The 15,729-nt window shown below is 50.0% G+C and overlaps 1 protein-coding gene across 4 annotated transcripts in view; it reads right to left on the minus strand.

Annotated features, from left to right (window-relative positions):
* DYNC2H1 (dynein cytoplasmic 2 heavy chain 1) overlaps nt 1-15,729 on the minus strand; it is a 525,522-nt gene that overhangs the window by 322,347 nt on the left and 187,446 nt on the right. For all 4 annotated transcript variants that reach the window (XM_073662117.1, XM_073662115.1, XM_073662114.1 and 1 more), the window contains exon 66: nt 5,946-6,109. In XM_073662117.1, coding sequence (XP_073518218.1) covers nt 5,946-6,109 — 164 coding nt within the window. The remainder of the gene's footprint in view (nt 1-5,945; nt 6,110-15,729) is intronic.

Genomic DNA, 15,729 nt, shown 5'->3' on the forward strand with positions numbered 1-15,729 from the left:
AAGGCCAACAAATTGGGAATGGAAAAAATCCTCGGGTTCCTTGAAGAACCCGAACACCATGAAAAGAAGGCCTCCCAAGTCTTGTGATAGATCCTAGTAGTGGCAGGACCCCTGGCAGCTCGCAGAGTGGCAATGACTTCGGCTGAAAAACCTTGACGAGTCAAGATTTCGGTCTCAAGAGCCACGCCGTCAAACGCAGAGACTTCAGGTCCGGATGACGAACGGGCCCTTGGGTTAAAAGGTCCGGGCGAAGAGGGAGAGGAAGTGGAGGCGCAGCCAGAAGCGACACCAGCGTCGAGAACCACGTCCTCCTTGGCCAGTCTGGGGCTACTAACATAGCCGGGACTCTTTCCAGTCTGATCCGACGCAACACCAGAGGAAGTAAGGATATCGGCGGGAACACATAGATTAGCTCGAATTGGTCCCACGGAGCCACCAGAGCATCCACCGCCACAGCCTTCGGGTCCTTGTACCTGGACATGAACGTCGGTAACTTGGTGTTGAACCTTGATGCCATCAAATCCACTTGAGGAGTTCCCCAACGGGAGCACAGCTGTGCAAAAATTTCTGGGTGAAGACTCCATTCTCCGGGATCCACCTTCTCGCGACTGAGGAAGTCCGCCGTGATATTCTGAACTCCCGGAATGTGAATCGCAGAGATGGCTGGCACCTTGGCCTCGGCCCATACCAGGATCCGAGACACTTCCATCATGAGCCTGGAGCTCCTCGTTCCACCTTGATGGTTGATATACGCGACCGCCGTCGCGTTGTCTGTCTGCACTCGGACTGGCAGACCGTTTAAAGGGACCGTCCAGTGTTGGAGGCAAAGGAAAATCGCCCTCAATTCCAGGATGTTGATCGGCAGGACAGACTCTTCCGACGACCATACTCCCTGAATCCAGAGATCGTTCCAGACACCCCCCCAGCCTGACAGGCTGGCATCGGTGGTTATGACCGACCACCTCGGAAGGAGGAAGGACTTCCCCAGGGATAACGCTTCCGGACGTAACCACCATTCTAGAGACTCTCGCACCCTGTGGGAGATGATGACACTGCGATCCAGCGAAGCCTGTGATCGATCCCAATGGTTCAGAATGAGCATTTGGAGAGTCCTGGAATGAAATTGGGCAAACGGAAGTGCCTCCATTGACGCCACCATCAAACCCAAAAGGCGCATACACCTTCAAAGGGACATTGCTGTCGAAGACTTCATAACCTGTACATGTCGAAGAAGACTTGCTTGCTTGTCTGGAGGCAGGGACACCACTGCTCGTACCGTGTCGAAATGCATCCCCAAAAACAGGATTGACTGCGACGGTTCCAGAGACGACTTCTTCCAATTGACCAGCCACCCGAAGTCCTCCAGGAGCTGAAGGGATAGATTGCGAGCCGTCACCGCCTCCTCCTTTGAGGACGCCACAATCAAAAGGTCGTCCAGGTAGGGAAGAACCGTAACCCCCTGTCTTCGAAGGATCGCCATGAGAGGTGCCAGAATTTTTGTAAAAACTCTGGGCGCCGAGGCCAACCCGAATGGTAGGGCCACAAACTGGAAATGGTCCTGACCTATGGCAAAACGAAGGAAGCGTTGGTGGGCCCTTCCGACGGGAACATGCAAATAAGCGTCGCGAATGTCGATTGACACCAAAAAGTCGTTCTGCGACAGGGCCGCCACAACCGAACGAAGCGACTCCATGCGGAATTTCCGGGTGCGGACATGCCGATTCAATCTTTTGAGATCCAGAATGGGGCGAAATTTGTCCTCCTTTTTGGGGACCACAAAGAGGTTCGAATAAAACCCTCTTCCCCGGTCCTCCGGCGGAACCGGTACCACCACACCCTTCTGCAGAAGGGAATCGACCTCCTGCCGTAGAGCGGCAACTAGCTCGGGCTCTGACGGAAAGCGAGATCGGCAAAACCTGTCCGGGGGTCGAGAAAGAAACTCTATGAAGTAGCCTGCTGACACAACCCGCGTCACCCAGGCGTCCGAAACGCGGGACGCCCAAGTCGATTCGAATTGGAGCAGGCGACCCCCCACTCGAGAGCCCTCGAGTGAAAACCTGGCGTCAGTCCGCCTTAGCGGGCTTTTTGTCAGCTTCCCGCTTGTCTTGACGAAAGCTCTGTTTCCAGGGAGTGCGGGATTTCTGAGAAGCCTTTTTTCCTGAAAAAGAGGGACGACCCGATCCCCAAGAGGGCTGACCGGACCGTCCCCTGAACCGAAAGGGCCGCCGACTACTACCGGCACTAGGCCTGCCCGACGCAGAAGCCACAGTTCTTCGCTGTGGTAAGGCCGCTTCTTTTGCCTTTGCCTTGACAATCAGCTCCGTGAGGTCAGATCCAAATAACTGACCACCCTTGTAAGCTAAAGATAGCAAACCTTGCTTGGAAACCGCGTCCCCGGTCCACTGTCTGAGCCACAGTCTCTTCTGACTGTGACCGCCGAGGATTGCGCCCTGGACAGCAGTGACGCGGTATCCAAACCTGCATCACTGCCATATCGGGCCGCATCCTCCAACAACTTGAAAAGCCCATCTACCTCGGATAGCGGGGATCCATCCTGCCACGCCGTCCGCAGACGGTCCAACCAGCTTAGGGAAGCTTTACAAGCACACATGGATCCTAGCACCGCTCTGAATCCATGACCCGCGGCCTCGTAGATGGATTTCGCCGCCATCTCCGTTTTTCTGTCCAGCGGATCCTGCAGACTCGCCTTCCCTTTAACAGGCAGTAATGAGGATTTGCTAAGCTGGGATAAAGGGACATCCACTTCAGGAGAAGGAATCCAATTATCAATCAACTCCGTGGAACACGGATACAGTGCCTCAAAAAACCGTGTCCCCTGAAAACGTTTATCTGGACACAGGCGCTCCTTCTCCACTGCCCCATTAAGCTCATCCAGAGATGGTAATGCCAAGCGCGACCTATGCGACTCCTGAAACATCCGGGCCGACTTACCAGGACGTCTAGTTACCTCCTCCGGAAACTGTAACGCCTCCCTCATGGCTCCAATAAAAGCCTCTGCACGGCCCAAAAAAGAGGCAGAGTGCCCCTGCCGATCCTCCTTATCCGAATCGGACATCTCCCCATCTGAGCTTGAAGGGGAACCCTCCATAACAGAGATCTCCGAGTCGCTGCGCGGGGAGGGCAGTACCGGCCTGTGGCGCTTCCTGCCATGAGAGGATCTAGCTGACACCCAATAACCTAGAAGGTCAGACAGGCCATCAATAGAACGAGTGAGGGCCTCCATTTTGACCACTGCCCTATCACCGAAACCCCCGACCGCTGCGCTTGACGCCGTCGAGGACTCCTGTGTGTCAGACACGTGAGACTGATCCTGTAGCGGACCTGGGAGACGGTCCGCACCTCCTGGACCCTGATCTGACATGCCCTCACACAGTATATGGCAGGTTAAACCTGTCAGTAAGTAGGACAGTGTGGTTTCTTAAAAGAAAGCTGAAGGGTTAAAGCTCTTAAAGAGAGAGCTACCCCAGCTGACCCCCAATTAAGGGATAACCGCCTAATAAGGGGTTAATGTCGCAGACTCCCCACAACCTCTGTGAAATGAAAAGGATGTGCGAGCCCCAGACAAAAAAAGGAACCTCTATATGAGGTAATAGCTGCAGGACAGCACAGTCTGCCACCTTATTGTGCCTCAGAAAGGTGCCCTGCGCTGAGGGGGTGAGGGGTTAAGCTTCTGCCCTGACAGGCAGAAGCGACTCACCCAGCTGGCCGCGGTGCAGTGTTCCTTCGGTCTGTCGGGAGGAGAGGAGAGTGAGGAGCCCGATGGAAGCCGTTCAGTAATGGCCGCCGCGCTGTGAGGAGAGAGAAGCCGGAAGAGGAGGGGCAGGAGAAAGCGCGCGCTCAGAGCGCTTCCTGCCCGCGAAAGACCGGGAAGGCGCGAAGCCACGCCCCCCGCCGGCTTCAAAAAAAGCGCGCGCGACTCCTCCGCTCTCCGCTCCTGCCCCGTTCCATGACCTGCAGGCATCCACCTGCGGACAAAAAAACACAAGTCACCACATGAATACATGTAGCAGCGGCTGCCGCAGCAGCCGCTGAAGCACTCAAAACACATTAACATGCTGAGTACTCACCCAGCTGAGCGCCACAGGGACCCCCAGGGATTTGTGGCGCTGTGCCCAAGCTTCCCCCCAGGGCGGAGAACGCAGTGACCCCAGATGCGCGGTTTGCGTCCCCGCCAGGGAAGCATCCCTCATCCCCCGGGGGCCGGCAGGGTTCTGCAGGGACCTCTCTCAAAGGGTAATGCAGATCCGCCAAGGGAGGGGTGAGGGTCCAGCAGCGCTGAGACCCCTGAGACCTCAAGACCACGGGGGTCCAAGTCTCTGTCCGAAAAAAATAAAAAAAAATTTCTGAGGAGCTGCTTCCAGCAGCGACCACCCTCTGTGACCTCAAATTTTAGACTGGAGAGCTGGAGTAGGAGGAGCCCAAGCTGGAGGGGCCGGACAACACTCTTTTTTAATCTGAGGTGTTCTATCCTATGTGGGCTCCGCCTACCCACTAGTAATGACTGTGTCTCCCTTCCTTCCATCTGCTGCTGAAACAGAGAATTTCTGCAGCTATGTCACAACCAAGTGAGAAGGACTGAGATGCAGTACCAGGCACAGCCAGTACAAGATACAGTATATGGTGCTGTACCTGGTAAACCATGAAGGGGGGACATGGTGGTAGCAGGAGCACTGAGACCCCTCAGTCAGCTCATCAGTGGGGGTGCTGCAAATCAGAGCCTAACTAATCTGATATTGATGGCCTAGTCTAAGATAGGTTCCTATATGGTCCACAATCTGATAATGACTGATAACTACAGTAAGAAGATAGTGGGAGTTGTTAGGGACATACTAGGAGTTGTAGGTTCATGAGATACAAATGTATAAGGGCCTGACTTGACATTACAATGGATTACTGTACTAAGCTTGTTGATGCATCCATATACTAACTGTGATCCTGGTGATTTATTCATGTACTGATGGTGGTTCAGGTGATGTATTCATGTACTGATGGAACCATCATCACTACGTGGTCACCAAAGCCATCAATAGTATATGAATACAGCACCAGAACGACCACTGGAGGAGGAACAAATGACCTTGCATGTCAAATCTCAACATACCCAAAATCTGCCAGTGCAGAACAATAAGATCACCCCCTCTGCATCTTATGCTTTACTTTTATGTGTATGTTCAGCTTTAAACCATCCCCGCAAATGTACATAACTGTAATTCCAGACTGCAAATAACTTACCGTTATGGCGTGCAACTCCTGTGCCCGTGCAAAAGCTGTCTGTTAGACACTGCCGAGCTCCTTCTGCATATGCTGGAACTGGAGCGAGCTCTTAACCCCTCAAATGCTGCTATCAATAGCCTCAGCATCATGTGAGAAGTTTGACAGAAGGAGATCACTCCCTCTGTCAGCTTATCGGCACACTTGCAGCACTCTTGAAATGTGACAATAAAAAAGTGAAAAAAAAAAAATGTTTTTTCGAAGAGGCCAAAGTTCTCTTTTCAATACTACCCAGTCCATTGTCGATTTCTACTTCTTGCTGCAGAAATGATGGAGCGGAGGTCGAGCAAGTGCACGTCTGCTCCATTCAAGACGGGGCTGCAGCTCCCCGATCTTGCTGGGAGTTTCTGCGGTCTGACTTCTAGCAATCAGCACTGTAGATAGGGGGTGATTTGTTATTTTTGGAAAAACCCTTTAAGTGCCAATGTGAAAAACAGATGCACAAATCCCAGTGAAAATGATGTAATGAGGCAGGGAAATCTAAGGTTGTGTTCAGTTGCTGTCCTACATGCATCCTCAGATTAACAGTGGTGTTACAGACACTTCCCACCATAACGGCGTGTAACAGCAGGTTTCAGGATACCAGTGATCCAGATTTTATATTATTATTCATCACGTAAAGAACAAACAATCTCCTGCAACAAAAGCCTCACCTGTCCTCGTAATCCAGCGCTTGTGGTAGTAAAATTCACCTCGGTGACAATTGAGGAGGCATCTGGGGGAATGACCGGATTCGGATTACGCGTTGCCAGAAATAAACGGAATTCTTCATTATAGTCTATGGTTTTCTCCCCAATCTGGACAACATATCGGGGTCCTGTAAAAATAAAATTGGATTTTTTTTATTTACTACTTAACACTATGTGAGCGGGCGGTCATTGTAAAGCATATAGAGATGCTGGATACTTCCTAGAACTACCAGGGTCTCCCCAAGACTACAAGACATCTGAGTAAGGTCTATACATTTAACTGGATATTTCTGGCTCGTACTTATGTAAATAATTGAAGGCGCCACTAATTACTAAGCAAAGTGCAAGAATGATACAGGGGATGATGCGGAGATCAGGGATATAACGTTTTATAGGACTTATCACACTATTTTCAGGTAAAAGGCTTTTTAAATGCTGCCAAGACTCAGATAAAGACTGTGAGTCCAGCCTCCCACCCATGTATAGTAAAGCATGTGTGTCCAGCTTCAACACCCCACTCATGAAGGAAGCCTGTGAGTCCTGATTCCCCCATCACTCATGCAAACCTTCCGTCTGTTCCGAATGCAGAAGGACTGTCAAAAATTTGGAGAGCTGTCTCAGAAGGTCAGGGCTATGTCCCAACTTCAGTGGCATCTACATCCTCAGGACAAAGTTACAACTGAATAGAATGGTGGAGTAGGGAGCCGACCAGGGCTGTGGAGTCGGTAAGCCAAACCTCCGACTCCTCAATTTCCACGACCACGACTCCGACTCCCTCATACACGGCTCATGTTTAAGTGATAAATTTCCTGTAGCACAGATTCATCTCAGATAAAAGTCTAGACCCTTAGATCAGGAATAGGACAGACATTTATAGGACATTTTATAACTTTCTTATGAAAAAATATTCCCCACAAACTGCACTGAACTACTGTACCCAATTTATTATACATTTTAGGAGTCGGAGTTGGTCCATTTTTTACCGACTCCACCAAAATGGGCTCCGACTCGGACTTCACAACTCTGACTTCACAGCCCCGGAGCCGACAGGCCCTTCTTCCAGCGTTCAGTCTATGTAGAGACTTAAGGCCCTGCCAGGACCTTTGGGTCCCGTGTCCTACTCAGTTCACATGTTTAAGCAGCAGAGGCGAGGAGCAGGTCACGGGCAAGATCTGTCTGTTCATGATGCATAGCTGTGTGTTGATGCGGCTGAGTTGTATGAGTGTTGACGCAGCTGGCTTGTGTGTGTGTTGACGCAGCTGGCTTGTGTGTGTGTTGACGCAGCAGGCTTGTGTGTGTGTTGACGCAGCAGGTTCACGTAGCAGAGCTGTGTGTGTTCAAGTAGCAGAGCTGTGCGTGTTCAAGTAGCAGAGCTGTGCGTGTTCACGTAGCAGAGCTGTGCGTGTTCACGTAGCAGAGCTGTGCGTGTTCACTTAGCAGAGCTGTGCGTGTTCACGTAGCAGAGCTGTGCGTGTTCACGTAGCAGAGTGGTGTGTGTTGACGTAGCAGAGCGGTGTGTTGTTGACAAAGCAGAGTGGTATGTGCTTACGTAGCAGAGCTATGTGTTCTCGTAGAAGAGCAGTGTGTGTTCACGTAGCAGAGCTATGTGTGTGTTGATGTAACAGAGCTGTGCATGTGTTGATGTAACAGAGCTGTGCATGTGTTGATGTAGTCGAGTGGTTTGTGGGAGGCATCATACTATGTGGGCGTTTCTGTGGGTGGGATCTGTGGGGGGCATCAGACTTTGTGGAGGAGAATGTACTGTAGGGGTATTAAACTGTGTGTGGGAGACACTGTGGTGGCCATGAATGTGGAGCTATACTGTGCGAGAGGACTAATAGGTTTCCCTTGGAGAATATTTCTATATGGGATGTAGCATAGCTGGGAAGGATAGGGTTAAATCCAAGCTCTTGATTAGACACACCTGTAGGGTTTTACTAAGAAACAGGAAGTAATTTCATAGAGTGGCATGGTCCTGAGGTGAGTCAGTCTGCTGGATGAAGCAGAGTCGAGTGTGCTGCTGGTGAGTGATCAGCCAAAATGTGGACTATAGCTGAGAGAGAGAGACATGCCGGGCTAAGCAGTCTATTTGAGAGAGCTGCAGAGAACAGTGTGAAAGCTGCAGCCTGTTCAGTGTGAAATGTGCCTTAAGTTTAACCCTTCTGTTTGACGTTAGAAGCTGCTGAAGTTCGGGCTGAAGGGGACACAGACTGGTGGGATTGTATCTCTTCCATGTATGAAGTCTGCTCCAGGAGAAAGGACTGTAATCTGTTTGGGTGAGCCCGTACTGACATATGTGATCATGATTAAAGACACAGGCCGTGGGGAGAGAACCGCAAGTATCAGTGGTTGCTATGGACAATAGGTGTTTGTGTGACCGAGCTGGGGCGAGCTCAGCCGTGTATGAGTAGCCAGGGTCTGTTCTGTTGAGTTAGCGCCTGGACAAGGCCGGGATTTAGGTTTATAAGTTTGTTTTGGTGCTGGGAAACTTGTGAAAATAAATAAAACTGCATGTGTTTAGAACAAAACTGCTTTGCCTGTGTGAACGCTACTTAAGGCCTAAAGCCTACCAAACAGTGTAAAACCCTACACAGCACATAAAAAGACTGGACAAGGATAGGATACTGGCTTAGCTTAATATAAAGATTTTCAGCAAATTGTGTCCATCTTTCCTGTTATTTAAAGTTGGGATCTATGCTAGAAATCCAGCGAGTCCTGTTTCCCTGCTCATTCATTAAAGGGAATCTGCCACCGAATCTGAGAGCAGCATAATATAGAGATAGAGACCTTTATTCCAGCGATGTGTCACTTACTGTTAATCATGGTTTTATCAGCAGGAGATTATCACTAAAGGACCAGTAAAACTGCTGCCAAGTAGTCCATATTATTCATGAGCTCTGTAAAACCCCACCCCACCACTGATTGGCAGCTTTCTGCCAACGCACAGTGTACACAGGAAGCTGTCCATAAGTGGTGTGGGTGGGGTTATAGAAAAGCTCACCATTCAGAGAACTGCTAGATCAGCAGCAGAGAAAACTGTGATTTTATCAAAACTGCAGAACGCAACCCAGTAAGGGACATTGCTGGAATCAGGATCTTTGCCCCTACATCACGCTGTTCTCAGGTGGGGTAGCAAAAACCTTGGGACATATTTCCTTTAACCCCTTCCCGACCCGTGTCACACCGTTTGTGACATGGAAAACAGTTCGTTCCCGACCCATGTCACAGCGTCTGTGACATGGAGGGAAAGAGCCCCTGCAGCGCCCGCGAGCGGGGTCGCTCAGGTGTCACAGTTGCTACTGCAACTAGACAACCTGTAGTTGACCCCACAGGGGGTGGATTAACCCCCCCGTGCCTAAAACCCCTCCGATTGGCAGTTTCACTTTCACTTTTAGTGAAACTGCCAATCAGAATGAATGAAATATTTCACCAATGGAAATTGGTGAAATATTTACTTTCTGGGCATGGCCTGATGCTTATAGCATCAGCCATTGGCTGGGGGGAGTGTCACCTCTGTGTCACCCCCCCAGATCTGATTGGGGGCTAGCGTCACATGGACACTAGCTCCAATCAGATGTCGAGCGGTGTATTTACTATGGCTGACCAAACTTTCCAGATCCATCCCTTCCGTGGAGCCAGAGGAGTTTGGTCACGCCGATCCGCTGCTGCCACAGATCATCTGCCCCGCCGCCGATCGTCTGCCACCTCCATCGCCGCCACCGATCCTCTGCACCCGCCGCTGCCACCGCTGCTGATCTGCCGCCGACCCCCTGCACCCGCCGCTGCCTCCGCTGCTGATCCGCTGCCGGTAGTATCCCCCCCCTTATCAGATTTCCAGCCCCCACTTCCCCCCCAACCCCCCCTCCACCCCCCTTCCACCCCCTTTCCACCCCAGTCCCAATTTCTCACCTGTACCCCGACCTCCGCTCCCTCCCTCTCCCACATCTTCATCCACCGGCTGCTGCTCTCCTTCTGACAGCCGGTGGACTGTGATCACAGGCAGCAGCAGACTCAGTGTAAATCTCCTGTGCCTGTGATCACACCACCATCCCCCAGTCCCAGGGATCACACCATCATCCCCCAGTCCTAGTGATCTCACCCACCATCCCCCAGTCCTAGTGATCTCACCCCCCCAGTGATCACCCCCCCCAGTGATCACCAGCCCCCTCCCCCGTCAGAGTGATCACCCCCCCTGCTGCTGCCAGCTACTGCCTGCCGGCCCCTACCCCCCTTGCTGCTGCCGGCTCCTGCCCCCCTTTCTGCCCCTTCTGCCCCAGTGATACCCCCCCTGCTGCTGTTGGCTCTTCCATCTCCTCAGCCCCCCCCTGCGCCCCGTGCGCCTGAGCGCGCCCCCTCCTGCGCCCCGTGCGCCTGAGCGCGCCCCCTCCTGCGCCCCGTACGCCTGAGCGCGCCCCCTCCTGCGCCCCGTACGCCTGAGCGCGCCCCCTCCTGCGCCCCGTACGCCTGAGCGCGCCCCCTCCTGCGCCCCGTACGCCTCCACACGTGATTTACACCAAGCACTCACACATACACACGTACACTCACACTAATAATAAAGTTTAGATTTTTTTTTTTTACCCACAGCACACAAAATGTCCCGCCCGTCCCGCCCTAGGGCGTACTCAGCTGAGGAGGCATATTCCTTTATTGCCTCCGAAGCTGATAGTGAGGGAGAGGACCCCACGTTCCTCTATTCCTCTCATTCTTCCTCCTCCAGTGACACCGAGCCGGCACCAAGACGACGTCAGAGGTCAAGGCATCGTACGGAGGCCGTGGAAGAAGACCCACAGCCATCTGTAAGTAACCCTCAACCTGGTGCTAGTCACGCCCAACCTAGCACCAGTGCCCCCGTGTGGACCCCCGTCCCTGAAAATTACGCTCCACGGATTCCTGATTTACTTCCCCAATCAGGAATCCAGTTCGAGACAGCAAACCTCAGGGAAATAGACTTTTTCAAAGTCTATTTCTCTGAGGCCATTGTCAGTCTCATGGTGGAGCAGACTAACATTTACGCCCAACAATTTTTGTCTGCAAACCCCAATTCAATGTTTTCTACTTGGAGTCCCGTTGACTCAGTAGAAATGTTGAAATATTGGGGACTGGTACTTCACATGGGGATTGTGAAGAAACCAGAAATCCGTCAATACTGGAGTACCGATATTTTATATCAAACTCCAGTGTTCGGAATGGTGATGACCCGCAAAAGATTTGAGGTCATTCACAAATTTTTACATTTCAGGGATAACGCGGACAGCCTTCCCCGTGATGACCCGAATTTTGACAGACTGTTCAAAATTCGTCCGGTCATAGAACACTTCAGCAACAAGTTTGCTGAAGTGTACGTTCCCCAAAGGGAAATTTCTGTGGATGAATCCCTCATCCACTTCAAAGGGAGGCTTCAATTCCGACAATACCTGCCCAGTAAGAGGGCCAGGTACGGAATAAAGCTCTACAAGCTGTGCGAGAGTGCCTCAGGGTACACTCACAGCTTTAGAGTTTACGAAGGAAAGGATTCGAGGATTCAGCCCCCAGAATGTCCACCTGCTCTGAAGGTAAGTGGGAAAATAGTGTGGGATTTGATCCGCCCACTGCTTGATAAAGGTTACCATCTATACGTTGATAACTTTTATACAAGCATTCCCCTATTTCAGTCCCTCTCTGCCAGAGCTACCGCCGCTTGCGGTACTGTGCGCAGAACCAAGAGGGGTCTCCCTTTGACGCTAATTGAGCAGGTTTTCCCAAAAGGTGAGAGCCGAGCTCAATGTAGCGGCAACATGGTTGTGGTGAAGTACAAAGACAAAAGGGACGTCTTTTTCTTGACCACAATCCATGGTCCCGGCACCACGGCCACCAACGTTAGAGGTACCCCAGCACCGGTCCGCAAACCGGACTGTGCCCTGGGGTAGAACAAGCACATGGGGGGAGTTGATCTTTCTGATCAAGTCCTCCAGCCCTACAGTGCGATGAGGAAGGCGAAAGTCTGGTATAAAAAACTGGCCATGCACATCATTCAAATGGCACTGTATAACGCATACGTGCTGTCACGATGTGCAGGCCAGACCACCAACACCTTCCTCAACTTCCAGGAGGCAGTGATAAAGGCCCTGATTTTTAGAAGCGAAGAAGAAGCGGGCCCCAGCACCCCTGGAACTCGAGTCTCCCGTGTGGTACCAGGGCAACATTTTCCTGGTGAGGTCACGGTAAGAAAAAGGTGCCGGGTCTGCCATAAAAGGGGGATAAGAAAGGTCACCCGTTTCCAATTTGAAACGTGTCCTGATAAACCGGGACTGTGTTTGAATGAATGTTTCAAAATTCATCACATGTCCCCGGACTAAACACATCCTGACCTTCCCTACAGAACTCACCCACACTAGCATGACATACAAAACATCACGCACACACACAACAACCTCACGTACACTACAACACACACCAACCTATGTCAGGTTGGTGTGTGTGTTGTAGTGTATGTGAGGTTGTTTGTGTGTGTGTGGTGTATACACCACACCACACACCAAACTCACATACACTACATCTAGATAAGTTCCCTGGGGGGTCTAGTTTCCAAAATAGGGTCACTTGTGGGGGAGCTTCAATGTTTACACACAGGGGCTCTCCAAACGCAACATGGTTCCAATTTGTTAGCGGACACCATGTCGTGTTTGGACAGCCCCTGTGTGCCGAAACATTGGAGCTTCCCCACAAGTGACCCCATTTTGGAAACTAGACCCCCCAAGGCACCTATCTAGATGCATTGTGAGCACTTGGAAGCCCCAGGTGCTACACAAATTAATCCGTAAAAATGAAAAAGTATTTTTTTTTCCACTTTTTCATTTTTACGAATCAATTTGTGAAGCACCTGGGGGTTCCAAGTGCTCACTATGCATCTAGATAGGTGCCTTGGGGGGTCTAGTTTCCAAAATGGGGTCACTTATGGGGGAGCTCCAATGTTTAGGCACACAGGAGCTCTTTAAACGCAACATGGTGTATGCTAACAATTTCGGCTCAAATTGTTAGCGGACACCATGTTGCGTTTGGAGAGGCCCTGTGTGCCTAAACATTGGAGCTCCCCCACAAGTGACCCCATTTTGGAAACTAGACCCCCCAAGGCACCTATCTAGATGCATAGTGAGCACTTGGAACCCCCAGGTGCTTCACAAATTAATCCGTAAAAATGAAAAAGTATTTTTTTTTCCACTTTTTCATTTTTACGAATCAATTTGTGAAGCACCTGGGGGTTCCAAGTGCTCACTATGCATCTAGATAGGTGCCTTGGGGGGTCTAGTTTCCAAAATGGGGTCACTTATGGGGGAGCTCCAATGTTTAGGCACACAGGAGCTCTTTAAACGCAACATGGTGTCCGCTAACAATTTGAGCCGAAATTGTTAGCGGACACCATGTTGCGTTTAGAGAGGCCCTGTGTGCCAAAACATTGGAGCTCCCCCACAAGTGACCCCATTTTGGAAACTAGACCCCCCAAGGCACCTATCTAGATGCATAGTGAGCACTTGGAACCCCCAGGTGCTTCACAAATTAATCCGTAAAAATGAAAAAGTATTTTTTTTTCCACTTTTTCATTTTTACGAATCAATTTGTGAAGCACCTGGGGGTTCCAAGTGCTCACTATGCATCTAGATAGGTGCCTTGGGGGGTCTAGTTTCCAAAATGGGGTCACTTATGGGGGAGCTCCAATATTTAGGCAAACAGGAGCTCTTTAAACGCAACATGGTGTCCGCTAACAATTTGAGCCGAAATTGTTAGCGGACACCATGTTGCGTTTGGAGAGGCCCTGTGTGCCAAAACATTGGAGCTCCCCCACAAGTGACCCCATTTTGGAAACTAGACCCCCCCAAGGCACCTATCTAGATGCATAGTGAGGACTTGGAACCCCCAGGTGCTTCACAAATTAATCCGTAAAAATTAAAAATACTTTTTTTTTTTTTTTTTTACAAAAAATTTCTTTTAGCCTATTTTTTTTAATTTTCACATAGGTAACAGGATAAAATGCATCCTAAAATTTGTTGGGCAATTTCTCCTGAGTACACTGATACCTCATATGTGGTCATAAACCACTGTTTGGGCGCATGGCAGGGCTCAGAAGGGAAGGAGCGCAATTTGACTTTTGGAGCTAATTTTCCAATCAAAAAGTGAAATGGCGCTCCTTCCCTTCTGAGCCCTGTCGTGTGCCCAAACAGTGGTTTATGACCACATATGAGGTATTGGTTTACTCAGGAGAAAATGGCCAACAAATTTTAGGATGCATTTTACCCTGTTACCCATGTGAAAATTAAAAAATTTAGGCTAGAAAAAAAATTTTGTTAGAAAAATTAAAATGTTCATTTTTTTCTTCCATGTTGCTTTAGTTCCTGTGATGCACCTGAAGGGTTAATAATCTCCATGAATGTAGTTTTGAGTAGCTTGAGGGGTGCAGTTTTTGGAATGGTGTCACTTTTGGGTGTTTTCTGTCATGTACACCCCTCAAAGGGACTTCAAATGTGATGTGGTCACTAAAAAAAATGGCTTTGCAAATTTTGCTGGAAAAAAGAAAATTTGCTGATGAACTTTGAACCCTTCTAATTTCCTACAAAAAATGTTTTTTTTTCCAAAATTGTGCTGATGTAAAGTAGACATGTGGGAAATGTTATTTATTAACTATTTTCTGTCACATCACTCTCTAGTTTAGCAGAATAAAAATTCAAAATTTGAAAATTGCAAAATTTTCAAAATTTTTCCCATATTTTTGATTTTTTCACAAATAAACGCAAATATTATCGACCTAAATTTAATACTAACATGAAGCCCAATATGTCACGAAAAAACAATCTCAGAATCGCTAGGATCCGTTGAAGTGTTCCAGAGTTTTTACTTCGTAAAGGGACACTGGTCAGAATTGACAAAAATGCCAAGGTCTTTAGGGTCAAAATAGGCTGGGTCCTGAAGGGGTTAAGGAAGCCTGTGAGTCTTGCTACTTCCCTGCTCACTCATGAAGGAAGCCTGTGAGTCCTGCTGCTTCCCTGCTCACTCATGAAGGAAGCCTGTGAGTCCTGCTGCTTCCCTGCTCACTCATGAAGGAAGCCTGTGAGTCCTGCTGCTTCCCTGCTCACTCATGAAGGAAGCCTATGAGTCTTGCTGTTTTCCTGCTCACTCATGAAGGAAGCCTGTGAGTCCTGCTGCTTCCCTGCTCACTCATGAAGGAAGCCTGTGAGTCCTGCTGCTTCCCTGCTCACTCATGAAGGAAGCATGCGAGTCCTGCTGCTTCCCTGCTCACTCATGAAGGAAGCCTGTGAGTCATGCTGCTTCGCTGCTCATTCATGAAGGAAACCTGTGAGTCTTGCTGCTTCCCTGCTCACTCATGAAGGAAGCCTGTGAGTCTTGCTGTTTTCCTGCTCACTCATGAAGGAAGCCTGTGAGTCCTACTGCTTCCCTGCTCACTCATGAAGGATGCCTGTGAGTCCTGCCGCTTCCCTGCTCACTCATGAAGGTAGGCTGTGAGTCTTGCTGCTTCCCAGCTCACTCATGAAGGAAACCTGTGAGTCTTGCTGCTTCCCTGCTCACTCATGAAGGAAGCCTGTGAGTCTTGCTGTTTCCCTGCTCACTCATGAAGGAAGCCTGTGAGTCTTGCTGCTTCCCTGCTCACTCATGAAGGAAGCCTGTGAGTCTTGCAGCTTCCCTGCTCACTCATGAAGGAAGCCTGTGAGTCTTGCAGCCTCCCTGCTCACTCATGAAGGAAGCCTGTGAGTCTTGCAGT

Source organism: Phyllobates terribilis, unplaced genomic scaffold (assembly GCF_046119375.1).
Source record: "Phyllobates terribilis strain yellow unplaced genomic scaffold, ASM4611937v1 Scaffold_2__4_contigs__length_985480577, whole genome shotgun sequence".
In the NCBI taxonomy this organism is placed as follows: domain Eukaryota; kingdom Metazoa; phylum Chordata; class Amphibia; order Anura; family Dendrobatidae; genus Phyllobates; species Phyllobates terribilis.